Genomic DNA, 18,193 nt, shown 5'->3' with positions numbered 1-18,193 from the left:
GAAGAAAATACACCTTCTGGAGTGGCCCAGTCAGAGTCCTGACCTCAACCCGATTGAGATGCTGTGGCATGACCTCAAGAGAGCAGTTCACACCAGACATCCCAAGAATATTGCTGAACTGAAACAGTTTTGTAAAGAGGAACGGTCCAAAATTCCTCCCGACCGTTGTGCAGGTCTGATCCGCAACTACAGAAAAAGTTTGGATGAGGTTATCGCTGCCAAAGGAGGGTTAACCAGTTATTAAATCCAAGGGTTCACATACTTTTTCCACCCTGCACTGTGAATGTTTACACTGTGTTCAATAAAGACATGAAAACGTATAATTGTTTGTGTGTTATTAGTTTAAGCAGACTGTGTTTGTCTATTGTTGTGACCTAGATGAAGATCAGATCAAATGTTATGACCAATTTATGCAGAAATCCAGGTATTTCCAAAGGGTTCACATACTTTTTGTTGCCACTGTAATGTAGTGTGATGTATTTACCATGGCTTCCACGCTGTTGACATGAAGCTCAAAGATTCGTCACTCGAATCAAAAGGGGCTATCATTTTTTTTATTTCATAGCAATTTGAACTATTCAAGTTAGCTAAATGTATTGATTCTCTTACCTTTACACTTGTATCCCTGTTTGTAGAAGCCCCATATCTAGAGATAGAGGGAGAAAGAGAAAAGTTATTTGTAACTTCTGTTCATGAAATTCTTGGAACACGGAGACAAAGGAGACAAAGGCCGGACGTCTAGTGACAGATTAAGGCAGAGTGACAGGGATCAGAGAGAGACGAGGATGACACATGCGGAGAAGGAGCAGGTGGACGTGGGGAGAGGGAGCAAGGTAGAAAGAGGAAGTAGAGAAAGAGTGAGGTAGAAATAGAACGAGGGACAGGAAGTGGCAGATCGAAAGAGAGTGAGCATTAGAGGTAGAAAGAGCAAGAACGTGAGAGGAAGAACGAGAGGGGGAGGTACAGGAACAGAGGGAGGTGTGGAGGAGAGACAGAGGGAAGGAGGAGGAGGTGGTGGGGGGGAGTGAGATCAAGCAGACGCTAGGAGCCCACCGCGGGGGTACAATGACATGAAAGACCTGTCCAGGAGATCACAGCCACATCAGAGATCTGAGGACTGAGAAAATAACCTGACCCTACACACACACACGCGGACAAACACACGGACAGAGAGCCTCAATGCCACCAAAACACTTACCAGCCATAAGTTCAAAGAGAATTCCTTTTCTTTCAAAAAACGACACCTTTCCTACACCAATAGAGGACTACAAAAACTCTCACCAGTCGCCAAGAACAAAAGACCCCGAGAGTCCCCATGGCAAAGTCTCATATCAACAAACATGGCCTAATAGAGAGTTAGACACCAATCTTACAACTGGCCCCTTGTATAGCCCACAGCCCCCAGAGCATAACAAACACTCGCTCCCTCCCTGGCTGCGTACCAAATGGCACCCCATTCCTATGTAGTGCTCTACTTTTGACCAGGGCCCTGGTAAAATATAGGGAATGGGATACCATGTGGGATGCACCCTCTATCTCCCAGCTGGAACAACACAGAGAGCACAGAGACCCATTCACAAGAGCTTTAAGCTCTGGCTCCATTAAGCAGGTGATAAGACCGCAGCAGGGGGCTGTCAGAAGAGATATGAAAACAATGTCGGATTACGAAGTTATGCCCGAGTCACCCAGGGCCACTGAACTCCATAATGGTGCTGGGCAGCTTGTTTTTCGCTCACCGCGTTGTCTCTAAAAAAAAATTGGAAGTCAAAGTATTATGTTTGACCCGAAGCCAACAGGAAAGCAGGCAGAGAGGAAGTAGCTGGTGGCTGAGTCGCTTTGTACATTTCTACTCCCCCCCCAATTTTTCCATAGTATTTTTCTCTGAATGGCATGGACATTTCACTTAGCTCCCATGTGAAGTGAATCAGCAGTGTGTGTGCGTGCACGTGTGCGCACACAAAATGAGAGAACGTGTGTATGAGTCATGGTGTATGTTTTTCAATGTGTTGCACCTCATCTCTCTCGGTCTTTGTACCTGTTAGGGGTTTTGGTGCAATTTCAGGAGCTGTCGCCCAGTTCAATATCAAAGCCAACACTCTCGCCCTCATTACAGCCCCCTGACTCACTGGCGTTGTGCGAGACAACAGAGATCCTCTGAAGCCCTCTGACACCTCTCTCTCCTCTCACCACCACATGAAAAACAGCAATGGGGGGGGGGATACAGGGCTTGTCAAGGAGCCCAATTACCTGCCTGCTGTATTACCTCCAGTATCTCACTATCCCAGAACTGTATCTCCAAATAATTGCCATGGTTAAGACCAGACCCAATGATGATGCCGAATTATAATGCAGACACTTAGTTAGTATCTGTTCTCAGGTGCTACCGTCTTGTCACGGCTCCCGAAAGGCCAGGACTGAAATGGGAAGAAGGATCATTCTCCGAATAACGATCCTTTGTCTTGGAGCCAGCTGCAAAAAAAATTATTGGAACTGGAGGAGAGGGTATCACTAGCTGAGTTTCAAGCTCTGATGGAAGGCAATTTTATTTACCATTGTAATTGGTCTTTAATGTATTGTATTTTGCTCGGGTTGTATGTGCACGGTGACTACTTCCTGCTGACCTCTTGCCAGGTTTCTAACCTCAAGGGTCTTTTTGTAAAATAAAATGTGCCAATGTTGTAATTAGGTATTTGCCTAGAACTCCCACAATATTGCTGCATAGTCATAGTGGCCAGATGTGACGTGGCCATAGCCATCCACGCCATTCTGTCCTCCATCATTCACCAATCCATGCATTTAAAAAGGACTTTTAAAGTCAACAGGGAATAGTATGGGAATATGGACCTAATAGTCTATAGGAGTGAGTATTCAAAGCTCAAAGAGCCAGAGCCATTTTGACTAAGGGACTATATCAGCATTAAAAGCATCCATTTGTCAATCAATTCATCAATCCAGTTAACTCAGGCAGGGATCTGTATTGTACATAGGAGTGAGGATGGATTTATAGTTGGTCAAACTGACAGTGCACTCACAAAGCCAGTGCAGTGTTCACAGAAGGTGGGCTTGACGTAGGTGGTCTCTGTGAAGGTGTGGATGAAGCCCATCTTACAGTTGAGCAGAGAGCTGGCCTTCATGAAATAGTCAATCATCTCCTCTCTGCTGATCTTCCCATCTCTGGTGAGTGAGAGTGAGAGAATGCGAAAGAGAGAGTGAGAGAGAGACAGACAGACAGACATACATACAGAGACAGACAGACAGAGACACAGACAAAGAGGCAGACACAGAGAGAGACACACAGAGAGAGACACAGGGACACAGAGAGACAGAGAGAGAGACACAAAGAGGGAGACACACAGAGAGGGAGAGACACACAGAGAGGGAGAGACAGAGACAGCGAGACACAGAGAGAGAGAGCCAGAGAGGGAGAGACAGAGACAGCGAGACACAGAGAGAGAGAGCCACAGAGAGAGAGAAAGAGACCGAGACACAGTGACCGAGAGAGAGACAAAGACACACAGAGAGAGACACAGCGAGAGCGACACAGCGAGACACAGAGACAGAGAGACAGAGAGAGAGAGAGAAAGAGAGACAGAGAGCGAGCCAGAGAGAGAGAGAGAGAAAGAGAAAATTAACATAATGTCTCCTTCCCTAATCTGTGTGATGCTATTACGCCTAGTATGGTTACAATATCAGTTATCCGTGACCGTTGCTACGTAGCCTATGGTAACAGTTGCCAACATAATTTTGTCTCTCACTGGTTCTTGTCCAGTTCTCCAAACTTGCTGAGGTAGGGAAAGTTGTCCCTGATGATCTCAAACTCCTCCCTGGAGATATGACCATCCCCGTCCGTGTCAAAGTTCTTGAAGACAGACTGTAACCGTGGAAACACACATCACTACAACATATCTGACATTCAAAACAAAAAGAGTACTATGGTTGTCATTCCTGTGACTTGTTGTGATTAATAAGAGGGTAGTAGAGAGGATAACTATGTTCCAAGCCAATAACGTTCCTTCAACAACTTGTAATTAGTTGGTTCAACTAAACGGACAGACTTAGCTAGCATAACGTACATCCACCATCTTCTCTATGTGTTTGTTGATGACCGCAGGGTCGGCTTTGGGCTTCACCGACGCTGCCCATTCGTCAATCATAGAGGGCTTGGGGGCGGGAGCGGGGGCGGGGCCAGAGTTCTGCCAGACCAATGAGAAGACAAGAACATAAATTCTCCAGAGACTTCCTAGAATCAATAAAAGGGAAAGTTGAACATGAGAGAACAAGGGTGTTCAAATGTCATGAGAAAATGAACACATTGGTTTCCTATAAGCTATTAGAATATATTGACTTCCTGTATAAACTGTAAAAACACATTAACTATCTACAAGGTATAATACATTTAAAAAAATGGCTTCTTATTGGCTATAAGGACACATTTGTTTCCTATTGGCCCCTGGCCCATAGCACTCACTGCTGGTTTAGCACTGCGTGGCTCTCTCTGTAGAGACAGCTGGTAGATCTCCTCCTCGGTGTGGTACTGGTCCAGAGACACCTGCAACATGGTAACTGTATTAATATAGCATGTGGATACCATGACAACAGAGGAGCGGAGGAGATAAAAAAAAAGGTTAAGTTGTTTTAAGAGGTATACTATTACTTTGTAGTAGCCAAACTTTAAAACTACCTGTTTACTTCAGAGCTACTTCCTTCTCAGTTGAAATGCTTAGAACGAGGTTGAATAACCAACAGTATACTAACCCCATAGGGTGTTATTTGTTTTTCGCTCACATCTGACTGAAAAAAAAATCCAACATATTTCTCCGCCAAACTAATATAGCGATTCTCTCATATCAAGGACAATGGAATCACCTTCCTTGTACAGGTCATCAATTAATAATAAACTAGGTGAAAAATATTGGACTGGCAGACTTGAAGGCTACTCCAAGGTGAACCGTATTGCCAAAGTTGTAGAATAACTGCTGTCTGTCAGAAATAAATGAAATAATTCAGAATAGCCCACTACAACATCAGAATGCCTATAATTTAGCCACCGAGAATAAATAGCTTTTTTTTAAATAGCTGTGGATTGGGTGTAGCTCAATAACAAGGCACAGCCTACAGTCAGGAACACGAGGCAAATCTGTCAATGAACAGAATGCAGACAAAGCAGGCCTTTCTCAATATTTCAAATACAATCGCAAGGAAAACACAGGTTGGAAAGCAAACGGCTGAAAAGAGAAGACAAGTCTGTCTGCTGTAGGCTACCAAAATATTTGATCAACTTCCAAATATTTCCCTATCATTATGAGTCACGCGCAGTGCTCAATTTGTAAATCGGGAGTTGCCGGAACAAAAAGTGAGCGGGAGAATGGGGTGGGGAGCTCCGAGGTACCAGAACACATTTTACAAAGTTTTGATGAAGTAATTGTTTTACAAAGTAAAACAGGAGAGAAATATAGGCTTTTGGCACAAACACATCAGCCATCACCTGTGAGTAAGCTGAGCATCATTGGGTAAGTCAGTGAAACTGGAAAGCAGTTGAAGGACTAATTTCCTTCTCACATTGTAGCCTACAATGTGTGTCTCCACACTAATATATATATATATATATTTATTTATTTATTTACTTTTTACCCCTTTTTCTCCCCTAATTTTGTGGTATCCAATTGGTAGTTACAGTCTTGTCTCATCGCTGCAACTCCAGTACGGACTCAGGAAAGGCGAAGGTCGAGAGCCATGCGTCCTCCGAAACACAACCCAACCAAGCCGCACTGCTTCTTGGCACAATGCCCGCTTAACCCGGAAGCCAGCCACACCAATGTGTCGGAGGAAACAACACCGTACACCTGGCAACCGTGTCAGCATGCAGGCGCCCGGCCCGCCACAGGAGTTGTTCGAGCGCGAAGGGACAAGGACATCGCTGCCGGTCAAACCCTCCCCTGACCCAGACAACGCTGGGCCAATTGTGCGCCACCCCATGGGTCTCCTGGCCACGGCCAGCTGCGACAGAGCCTGGACTCGAACCAGGATCTCTAGTGGCACAGCTAGCAACTGCAATGCAGTGCCTTAGACCACTGAGACCACTGAGGCCGTCAGTGTCAAAGAAGCCTGTCATTCCGATAATTTGTACAATGTTAAAAAGTGTCATGTAAAATTATGCAGAATTACATAAAATGTGTTTATAAAAAGGCCACATTTTTCCAGCACCCTAGGCTACTACAAAAGTTCCCCATGTGTGCAACTCCTGTAAGCACCTCTACTCTGCTGCTCTATGCCACTACGCAAATGTGATGATATACATGCAATGCTTTATTGTAAAAAGGGGATTGTTTTCCCCTCATTCGTTCTGGTACCTCGGAGCTCCCCACAACCCTCTCCCGCTCACTTTTTGTTCCGGCACCTCCCGATTTACAAATTAAGCACTGCGCATCACTCATAATGATAGGGCATTCAATGGAAAGGAAATTATATGGCAATATCACATTCTAACAGTGAATGCCTTTTCAAAAAAGCTTCATCATTTCAGTGTAGAGGGGAACAGTCCTGGCTATCAATAAGACTAGCAGAAATCTGACTGACTACCTCCAAAAGGAATCATTCTTGATTCCCCCTGGAACCTATTAGAATTTGCATTAGGTCATTGGGAATATTAAGTCATCAAGCTCCCTCTGCATCCTTGGACTCCCACTAGATTCTTTCAATGACAACAAAAAAATCCTTCACACTTTCAACTTATTCCTTAAATTTGAGTGACAATCCCCCTCTCCACAAGGGTGCGTGCTCAGCCCCCTCCTGTACTCCCTGTTCACCCATGACTGCGTGGCCAAGCACGCCTCCAACTCAATCATCAAGTTCGCAAGACAACAACAGTAGTACACTTGATTACCAATGATGACGAGACAGCCTACAGAGAGGAGGTGAGGGCTCTGGAAGTGTGGTGCCTGGAAAACAGCCTCTCACTCAACGTCAACAAAACAAAAGGAGATGATCGTGGACTTCAGGAACCAACAGAGGGAGCACCCCCTTATCCACATCAACGGGACCGCAGTGGAGGAGGTGGAAAGCTTCAAGTTCCTTGGCGAACACATCACTGACAAACTGAAATGGACCACCCACACAGACAGTGTGGTGAAGAAGGTGCAACAGAGCCTCTTCAACCTCAGGAGGCTAAAGAAGTTTGGCTTGTCACCTAAAACCCTCACAAATTTTTACAGATGCACAATTGACAGCATCCTGTCGGGCTGTATCACCGCCTGGTACGGCAACTGCACCGCCCGCAACCGCAAGGCTCTTCAGAGGGTGGTGCGGTCTGCCCAACGCATTACCGGGAGCAAACTACCCGCCCTCCAGGACACCTACAGCACCCAATGTCACAGGAAAGCCAAAAAGATCAAAGACATCAACCACCCGAGCCACTGCGTGTTCACCCCGCTATCATCCAGAAGGCGAGGTCAGTACAGTTGCATCAAAGCTGGGACCGAGAGACTGAAAAACAGCTTCTATCTCAAGGCCATCAGACTGTTAAAACAGCCATCACTAGCACATTAGAGGCTGCTTCCCTATAGGCATAGACTAGGAATCACTGGCCACTTTAACATTTACATTTAAGTCATTTAGCAGACGCTCTTATCCAGAGCGACTTACAAATTGGTGCATCCACCTTATGATATCCTATATTTAAGGAATGGAACACTAGTAATTTTAATAATGTTAACATATTTTACATTACTCATATGTATATTCATTTTTTATTTATTTAAACTTTATTTAACTAAGCAAGTTAGTCAAGAACAAATTCTTATTTACAATGACGGCCTAGGAACAGTGGGTTAACTGCCTTGTTCAGGGGCAGAACGACAGATTTTTACCTTTCGGTTACTAGTCCAACGCTCTAACCACTAGGCTACCAGCCGCCCCATATATTGTTTTTCTATACTATTCTACTGTATCTTAGTCCGTTCCGCTCGGACATCGCTCGTCCATATGTATGTAGTCTTAATTCATTCCTACTTAAATGTGTGTGTATTGGGTATATGTTGTGTAATTTGTTGGATATTACTTGTTAGATATTACTGCACTGTCGGAGCTAGAAGCACAAGCATTTTTGCTACACCTGCAATAACATCTGCTAATCACGTGTATGTGGCCAAGAAAATTTGATTTTGATTTGATCCACACGCCATTATTGATTCCATTCATTTGCTGTAGATTGCTGTATTTCTCTCTCCCTCTTCCTCCTCTTGCTCCCCCCCGGATACATTCATTCATATCCTCTACAAAGTTGACTGGCGGGTCAGTGGCTATGGAATATAGTCAATAAAGAAATCCATCGCTTGATAATCAGGGACCTCGTCAATGGTGTCACTTCCTCACCCAGTGTCATGTGATAGTATTGACAGTGGCATTACCGTAAGAGGGAAGCCTTTGTTTTCTAACATTTACTTGGAAGCCAACTCCTGCATACATAACCATATTCTACTATTGTCAATGATACATATCATTGTGTACCTCTAGTTCGCCATGGAAACACAGCATTGCCAGAGATTTGATGGCAGATTATATCATGTGTAAAAGGAGTTTCTAAATGACGTGACCCGGATAAATAACAGTTACATCCGGATTAAATCTACAACAGACACATTCGTAATAAGGGAAAGGGAATACATGTCACTTTCCCATATGTGGGGAATATATCTGAAACACATTTAATGTGTTTTCAATATGAATCCAAATATTGGTCTAGTCTGGTCCATGATCTGTTTGTGCCGTCTTGCCAACTCCTATGGTCATTATCATGGCATTAGGAAGACAGCCTAAATAGATCTGAGACCAGGCTACACACAGTATGTGACACTAACCAAGTTTGTTGAGCAGGTCTGTGTTAATGCATCAGTACATAGAGCCATATATCCCACCATCCCCATATGTTGGGAATATGTACTGAACCAAAATATATAAAACGCAACATGGAAAGTGTTGGTCCCATGTTTCATGAGCTGAAATAAACGATCCTAGAAATGTCCCAAACGCACAAAAAGCGTATTTCTCTCAAAGTTGTTTACATCCCTGTTAGTGAGCATTTCTCCTTTGCCAAGATAGTCAAGCCACCTGATAGGTGTGGCATATTAATTAGTTGATTAAACAGCATGATCATTACACAGGTGCACGTTGTGTTGGGGACAATAAAAGGTCACTCTAAAATGTGCAGTTTTGCCACACAACACAATGTCACATATGTCTAAAATTTGGAGGGAGCGTGCAATTGGCATGCAGACTTCAGGAATGTCCACCAGAGTTCTTGAATGTTAATTTCTCTACCATAAGCCACCTCTAACATCATTTTAGCAAATTTGGCAGTATGTCCAACCGGCCTCACAACCACAGACCCCGTGTAACTACGTCAGTCCAGGACCTCCACATCCGGCTTCACCTGCAGGATCATCTGAGACCCGTCACCCGGACAGCTGATGAAACAGTGGGTTTGCACAACCGAATAATTTTTGCACAAACTGTCAGAAACAGTCTCAGGGAAGCTCAGCCGCGTGCTCGTCGTCCTCACCAGGGTCTTGACCTGACTGCAGTTCAGCATCGTAACTGACTTCAGAGGGAAAATGCTCACCTTCGAGGGCCACTGGCACCCTGGAGAAGTGTGCTCTTCACAGATGAATCCCAGTTTCAACTGTACTGGGCAGATGGCAGACAGCATGTATGGCTTTGTGTGGGCGAGCGGTTTGCTGATGTCAACGTTGTGAACAGAGTGCCCCATGGTGGCGTGCAGTTATTATGGGCAGGCATAAGCTACGGACAACAAACACAATTGCATTTTATCGATGGCAATTTGAATGCACATAGATACTGTGACAAGATCCTGAGGGCCGTTATGCCATTCATCCGCCACCATCACCTCATGTACACAATTCATGGAAGCTGAAAATGTCCCAGTTCTTCCATGGCCTACATACTCAGACATGTCACCCATTGAGCACGTTTGGGATGCTCTGGATCAACGTGTATGACAGCGTGTTCCAGTTCCCACCAATATCCAGCAACTTCGCACAGCCATTGAAGACTAGTGGGACAACATTCCACAGGCCACAATCAACAGCTTGATCAACTCTATGTGAAGGAGATGTTTTATCGCTGCATGAGGCAAATGGTGGTCACACCAGACACTAAATGGTTTTCTGATCCACGCCCCTACTTTTTTTTTTAAAGGTATCTGTGACCAACAGATGCATATCTGTATTTCCAGTCATGTGAGGTCTTAATTCATGAATTTCAATAGACTGATTTCCTTATATGAAATGTAACTCTGTAAAATCTTTGAAATTGTTGCATGTTGTGTTTATATTTTTGTTCACTGTATTTTGAATATATTTAACATACATTATGTCATATTAATCATGTAACCAAAAAAGTGTTAAATCCCCCCAAAAATATTCAAAGTAGCCCCCTTTGCCTTGATGACAGCTTGCACACTCTTGGCATTCTCAACCAACTTCATGAGGTAGTCACCTGGAATGCATTTCAATTAACAGTTGTGCCTTGTTAAAAGTACATTTGTGGAATTTCTTTCCTTCTTAACGCGTTTGAGACAATCAGTTGTGTTGTGACAAGGTAGGGGTGGTATACAGAAGATAGACCTATTTGGTAAAAGATCAAGTCCATATAAATGGCAAGAACAGCTTAAAGAAGCAAATAGAAATGACAGTCCATCATTACTTTTAGACATGAAGGTCAGTCAATCAGGAACATCAAGAACTTGGAACGTTTCCTCAAGCACAGTCGCAAAAACCATCATGAAACTGGCTCTCATGAGGACCACCACAGGAAAGGGAGACCCTTCTGCTGCTGAGGATAAGTTCATTAGAGTTACCAGCCTCAGAAATTGCAGCCCAAATAAATGCTTCACAGAGTTCAAGTAACAGACATATCAACTGTTCAGAGGAGACTGCGTGAATCAGGCCTTCATGGTCAAATTGCTGCAAAGAAAACACTACTAAAGGACACCAATAATAAGAAGAGACATCCTTGGGCCAAGAAACACGAGCAATGGACAGTAGACCGGTGGAAATCTGTCCTTTGGTCTGAAGACTCCAAATTTCAGATTTTTGGTTCCAACCGCCGTGTCTTTGTGAGACGCAGAGTATATGAACGGATGATCTCTGCATATGTAGTTCCCACCCTGAAGCATGGAGGAGGAGGTGTGATGGTGTGGGGGTGCTTTGCTGGTGACACTGTCAGTGATTTATTTACAATTCAAGGCACACTTAACCAGCATGGCTACCACTGCATTCTGCAGTGATACGCCATCCCATCTGGTTTGGGCTTAGTGGGACTATCAACTGTTTTTCAACAGGACAATGACCCAACACACCTCCGGGCTGTGTAAGGGCTATTTGACCAAGAAGGAGAGAGATGGAGTGCTGCATCAGATGACTTGGCCTCTACAATCACCTGACCTCACCCCAATTGAGATGTTTGGGATGAGTTGGACCGCAGAGTGAAGGAAAAGCAGCCAACAAGTGCTCCTTCAAGACAACTCCTTCAAGACTGTTGAAAAAGCATTTCAGGTGAAGCTGGTTGAGAGAATGCCAGGATTGTGGAAAGCTGTCATGAAGGCAAAGGGGGGCTACTTTGAAGAATCTAATATATAAGAATAAATTGATTTGTTTAATACTTTTTTGATTACCACATGATTCCATGTGTTTTCTTTCATGGTTTTGATGTCTTTACTATTATTCTACAATGTAGAAAATAGTAAAAAAAAAAAAAAAAAGAAAGAAAAAAGCCCTTGAAGGAGTAGATGTGTCCAAACTTTTGACTGGTACTGTATGTTTTACTAACTGTGAGTAGATTGAGCAGGTCTGTGTTGGAATCAATGGTGGGTGGTGTGGTCTGGATCAGCGCCAGCTCCTGGAGGATGGCATACAGCTGTTGACACTTAGCCAGGTTGACCCTGCTCTTGCCCGGGTCAGCCCAGTCGGACAGTGCCACATGCACAGCAATCAGGTCCTTGAGGTGCACGCCCAGGATGGGGAAGCGGAAGCCTGTGCACTCGGAGAAGCGGCGGCGGTACTGGCTGTAGTTACCACAAGACGTCACTAACTCGATCAGGCTGTTGAACACCTGAGGGGATGGGGGGGGGTGATTGAAGGAGGAGAGGAAGGATTGGTTAAGAGGGGGAGGGAAACGTGTGTGGATTAACATTGTGCGACAGAAGAAATAACTCTTCCAAGTCCTTCCATGTAACTGACAAAGAGTCCTGATCTCTCCCGCTGTCATCTTAAACTAATCCTTTCTGTTTTAGGACGTGAGCGAATGGCAGTAATTGTGGTGGTGACACCAGGCTATTTGAAGAGTGACAACATAGTGTGTACATAAGGTATGAGATGAGCATAGTTATTTCACCTTGTTGGTCTCGTTGCTGATGTGTGACTGGGTGTCTTTGAGGCGAGATATAGAGCTGTTACTCAGCCCCCCCACCACGGCCATCAGAGTGTTGAAGTTCTGAAGCTGGAGCAGGTTCTATCGGAGAGAGAAGAAGAAGAAGAAGATGGAGAGGGGTGGAAGGAGAAAATAAAATTCCGGTCTTTGCTGCTGAAGCACCCCCTCCTACTTTCCTTTGTTTGCTAAGCTCAGAAACCTACCTGAACTCCAAACGATTAACTAACCTAGGGCTGAGGCAGGGAAGAGTTATGAGAGAGAGAGAGAGAGAGAGAGAGAAAAATATCAAAGATTCAGAGAGAGACATGAGGCACTGGGTGAGAGAAACATTGAGAGCGAGTGAAGGATGAGAGAAATGGAGGAAGAGAAGCCAACGTGTGGGCGTAAGAGCCGGTGCCAACAAGGATTCAAAAGAGACAGAGGAGAAGAGGGAGATGGAATGATTGACAAGGAGCCAGAGGGAGAGGAGCAAGCAAGTTATAAAACAGTGATTTAGAGAGCGACTACTTTCTCTTTGAGGGAAACCGAGAGGATTGGAAGAAATTGGAGGCACACAAAGGCAGACGATAACTCAAATCCAGGGTCACACATACACACTCCCGCACGCACACCAGCTAACCCACACACAAACCTCAAGCAAGAAGCTGCACTGTTTGCGCTACACCAGAACATTGCAGGGTCTAGTCTAATAATACCATTCAAACAGTAGGCAGCACAGCACACATTCTAATCATTGTGTCAAATTTGCAGTCATACTTGAGTTTAGGACGACTGCCAGCGTGCATTATTTGGTTAAGCTCAAATACCTGCCCGGTCACTCCGATCAATGGGCAAAGCTTTATGGCAGAGTGGCATGATGGAGGCTCTACTAAACTGCCGTATAAAGCCCACTGACTAACAGCGACAGGTATCGATAACACAGGGAGTAATCAGGGTATCCTGTCGATATGCCGAAGCTTTCCACTGTGTGGGATAAGTAATGTACTAAATTACTGCTGTGTGTGTGAGGCATTGTAAGTAACTACATAATGGCTGACGTATACAATATCCGATGTATGATGGGAAATACGGTTAAGCATTATGATGACAAATCAAAGGGGGCGTACGGGTAAACAAAAGCCTATGGATTGCGCAGAGACGTTAGGGGGAGAGAGAAGAGAGATAAGAAGAGCGAGAAAGACTGCAGAGAAAATGGCCTACTTCAGGTGAAACACTGAGTGAATCAGAAGGAGAATGGGAAAGAGCAAATTATATTTGGAAGGGATGAGCAGAGAGGGAGTAGGAGAGGGAGGGGTGAAAGAGGAAAGAGAGAGCGGGAGCAGGAAGGAGGGCAGGAGGTGACCCCTCCCTGGGATTTATTGGAGCAGGATCACAGCATTGGAAAATACACCCACTGAACTTTTAGGTGGGTATATATTTGGCCGTCATTTTCTCCTGTCGCCATCCCAAAAAATTATTGAGAGAGAGAAATCTTTCATTCTACACATTTTGGGAGGCAAAGCGTGTTATTTAGAAAACTTAGTCGGGGTGCTAAACCAGCTAGCTAGCACCCAGCTGGGCTATTTGAACTCGGGCATTTTTGGCAGAGGAGGGTTAAAAGGGTGGGGTGAGAGGGGGGTTGGGAGCCTGCCGGGTTGTCAGTGAATAAATCATGAAGAGTTTGTTTTGGAGAGGAGAGAGTGGCATTGGGGAATGGGGAGACACACTCCAAACATTCTTCTTTAACAAATCCAAATATAGCCTCTCTTCTGTTAGCAGGGACACCCATTGTTAGTAGTCGTACTGGGAGAATAGCACTACTGATAAACACACTTGGATAATTTCTGTAAGGAATAACGGATGGTAACTGTCTACGAATACAGTTCATAATACCTGAAGGTGTAAGTCGTTTTTTTTCTCTTAAGGTTAGTTTGGTATGTATCCAATATCTGTCCATATCTGCATCTCCATCCCTTTCCTCTCCATGACAAAACTCCCCAGTCTCATCTCAACCGCTAACACAAGGCTTTACAACAATCCAACCCCTTTCCCTAACCAACTGGGATGATTTGCCTAAAGTTAACCAATGACATTTACTGTCTAATATTAACCAGTGACATTTGTTTATGACCTCGAGGTAGAGCCTACTAGCCCGGTCCCAGATCTGTTTGTGCTCTTGCCAACTCCACTGCTGTTATCGTCAAGCCAAACACGACAACGAGTGACAAGGGGTTGACATGATAGCACAAACAGACTGGCACGCAGGTTAAGAGCATGCCTCAGAACAAATGAAATAACTGAGAAATTCCAACACCAATCTGCCCCCAGCCTACGTACCTGGGCCACCCTGATGAAGTGGGAGATGACTTCTGCCCTCTGGGGGGCGGTGGGCTTGCTGAGCACCATGAGCTGGATCCACTGAGACACACTGTTGAACAGGGTGATAAAGCGCTCCAGGATGGGGTTGTCCACCGTGCAGCCATGCATCACAAAACTGTGGTAGTCCTGGAACTGGAGGAGGGGCAGAGAAATGTAATGGATTAAGTGAGCATACAAAAGCAGTACACACCCACATTTAAGTCAACATACAGTACCAGTCAAAAGTTTGGACACACCTACTCATTCAAGGTTTATTTTTTTATTTTTTTTATTATGTTCCACATTGCAGAATAATAGGGAAGACATCAAAACGACGTAATTACACATACCCTTGGATGAGTAGGTGTGTCCAAACATTTGACTGGTACTGTAAGTCAAATGTTGAATGAGCAATACAAAGGCAGTTTGGACAGCAGACCTGGGTTCAAACAGTATGTGTTTTCTTTCAAATACTTTGAGTGTTTAATTAAGCCTGCCTTGAGTGACAGGTGGACGAGGTATTCCATTAGTTATATTGTACCAGGGAAGGTCAATCAAGCGCAAGTTTAAGTATTTGAAAGTAAACAATTACTATGAACCCAGATCTGGTGGACAGACACACTGCTCCCCACAGCCCCACCTACCAGTATCTTGCAGAAGGACTTGTACTCCAGGTAGGTGAGGTGTGTGGCCAGCTCACAGGAGTCCAGGTGGTCAAACAGCAGAGACATCTTCCTCTTCTTGGACATAGAGGGTTGCCGCTGGGTCACCTGACGCTTCCATTTGTACGACGGTCTAACAGAGACACAAAATATCATGTCTGGGCCCAAGTACATACACTGAGTATACAAACCATTAAGAACACCTGCTCTTTCCATGACAGACTGACCAGGTGAATCCAGGTGAAAGTTATAATCCCTTATTGATGTCACTTGTTAAATCCACTTAGAGACATGGATTGTGTATGTGTGCCTTTCAGAGGGTGAATGGGAAAGACAAAACATTAAAGTGCCTTTGAACGGGGTATGGTAGAACTGCAAAGCTTCTGGGTTTTTCACACTCAACAGTTTCCCATGTGTATCAAGAATGGTCCACCACCCATAGGACATCCAGCGAACTTGACAACACTGGGAAGCTTTGGAGTCCACATGGGCCAGCATCCCTGTGGAACGCTTTCAACATCTTGTAGAGTCCATGCCCCGACGAACTGAGGCGGGTTCTGAGTGCAAGGGGGGGGGGGGGAGTAGGTGCAACCCATATTTCTTCACATTTTGTGTTACAAACCATATTTCTTCACATTTTGTGTTACAAAGTGGGATTAGAAATTGATTTAATTGTAATTTTTTTGTCAACAAATTTACACAAAATACTCTAATGTGGAAGAAAAATGCTTTTTTTAACGATTATTAAAAAAAACTATAAATACAATATAGTCGTTGCATTAGTGTTCAGATCCCTGAGTAATAAAACACCTTTGACAGCAATTACAGCTGTGAGTCTAAGAACTTTGCACACCTGGGCTGTCCAATATTTGCCTATCATTCTTTTCAAAATTCTTCAAGCTCTACCAAGATGTTGGGGATCATGGCTTAACAGCAATGTTGAAGTCTTGCCATAGATTTGCAAGCAGATTTAAGACAACACTGTAACTTGGCCACTCAGGAACATTCCCAGTCTTCTTGGTAACCAACTTCAATGTAGATTTGGCCTTGTGTTGTAGGCTATTATCCTGCTTAAAGGTGCATTCGTCTTCCAGTGTCTGGTGTAAAGCAGACTGAACCAGGTTTTGTTCTAGGATTTTGCCCGTTTTTTTTATCCTGAAAAACTCCCCAGTATTTGCTGATGTCAAGCATACCCATACCATGATGCAGCCACCACCATGCAGTTACTCAGTGATGTGTTGTGTTGGATTTGCCCCAAACATAGGGCTTTGCATTTAGGCCAAAAAGTATCATTTTTCCGGGGGTTTTTTCAGTATTACTTTAGTGCATTGTTACATACAAGATGCATGTTTTGGAATATTTATATTTTGTATATTTGTGTTCTTTCACTGTAGAGTCACTACAATGTTGTTGATTCATCCGTCGTTCTCTCCCATCACAGCCATTGAACTCTGTAGCCGTTTAAAAATCAACAACGGTCTCCCTGAGCAGTTTCATTCTTGCCCTGTGGCTCAGTTCAGAAGGACGACTGTATCTTTGACATGTCTGGGTGGTTTAATACACAATGCACTAGACCATACTTAAAGAGATATTCAATGTCTGATTTGTTATGGTTACCCATCTACTGCCCTTTTGTAAGAGGCTTTTGAAAAGCTCCCTGATCTTTGGATTTGAATCTGTGCTTAAAATTCAATACTTGACTGAAGGACCATACAAATGTTGTATGTATGGGGGACAGAGGAAGGGTTAGTCATTTAAAAATCATGTCAACCCCTTATTTCACACAGAGTGAGTGAGTCCATGTCACTTTTTATGTGATTTGTTAAGCCAAATGTAACTCCTGAACTAATTTAGGCTTGACTAAACAAAAGGCTGAATACTTATGCAATGACTATATTTTTGTTATTTTATATTCATCTTAAAAAATATATATATTTTGTGTATATTGTTGACAGCACAAAGGACAATTAAATCGATTTTAACCCTACTTTGTAACAATACAATGTGAAGAAACCCAAGGGGTCTGAATACTTTTGCAAAGCACTGTAAAACTGAAACCTGGAATCCAAACTGAATATTGCTCTGTTTCAATATGTTTGTAAAATGTGAAACAGAGAGATATTCAGTTTGCATTCCAGGCTAACAAAATATAGCATGCTGCATAAGTCTCTACAATGGGGCCTGAAACTACGACTGTGATGGATGTGGAATGGAGGGAAGAAGACAGTATAGAAGATGCAATAAAATAAAGAAAACTCTTAGCATATGTTTATGAAACTCTACTGTCCCAAGAAAGTGCTGTATAACAACCCACTAGCGAGACCAGGGTCAGACAGACAGACAAAGGAAATAGGATGGGTCATTTAGGAGCTCTGTCACACGAGGTCCCAGCCTCGGGCCTAAGAATGAGCCATGTAAGGAAGCATGGAGACACAAAGGCTGCGTTTACAGAGGAAGCCTAATTCTGATCTTTTTTTCCACTAATTGGTCTTTTAACCAATCACATTAGATCTTTTCACATCAGACCAACCACGTCGCCGTGACCAACGTCTTGCTACCGGACAGGCTAAACACATTCTTCGCATGCTTTGAGGATAACACAGTGCCACCAACGCGGCCCGCTACCAAGGACTGTGGGCTGTCCTTCTCCGTGGCCGACATGAGTAAAACATTTAAACGTTAAGCCTCGCAAAGCTGCCGGCCCAGACAGCATCCCTAGTCGCGTCCTCAGAGCATGCACAGACCATGTT

General features: G+C 44.1%; 1 protein-coding gene across 5 annotated transcripts in view; it reads right to left on the bottom strand.

The window, feature by feature from the left end:
* LOC115194151 (RAS guanyl-releasing protein 2) overlaps positions 1-18,193 on the bottom strand; it is a 90,831-nt gene that overhangs the window by 16,099 nt on the left and 56,539 nt on the right. For all 5 annotated transcript variants that reach the window (XM_029753590.1, XM_029753593.1, XM_029753592.1 and 2 more), the window contains 9 exons: positions 15,426-15,576; positions 14,761-14,934; positions 12,409-12,525; positions 11,845-12,126; positions 4,469-4,549; positions 4,074-4,193; positions 3,756-3,871; positions 3,033-3,174; positions 610-646 (listed from right to left, as the gene is read on the bottom strand). In XM_029753590.1, the coding sequence (XP_029609450.1) occupies positions 610-646; positions 3,033-3,174; positions 3,756-3,871; positions 4,074-4,193; positions 4,469-4,549; positions 11,845-12,126; positions 12,409-12,525; positions 14,761-14,934; positions 15,426-15,576 (1,220 nt within the window). The remainder of the gene's footprint in view (positions 1-609; positions 647-3,032; positions 3,175-3,755; positions 3,872-4,073; positions 4,194-4,468; positions 4,550-11,844; positions 12,127-12,408; positions 12,526-14,760; positions 14,935-15,425; positions 15,577-18,193) is intronic.

This window comes from Salmo trutta, chromosome 5 (genome assembly GCF_901001165.1).
Source record: "Salmo trutta chromosome 5, fSalTru1.1, whole genome shotgun sequence".
NCBI classification, from domain to species: domain Eukaryota; kingdom Metazoa; phylum Chordata; class Actinopteri; order Salmoniformes; family Salmonidae; genus Salmo; species Salmo trutta.
Note: the sequence above shows the minus strand (reverse complement) of the source record. Positions and strands in the feature narration are given on the sequence as shown.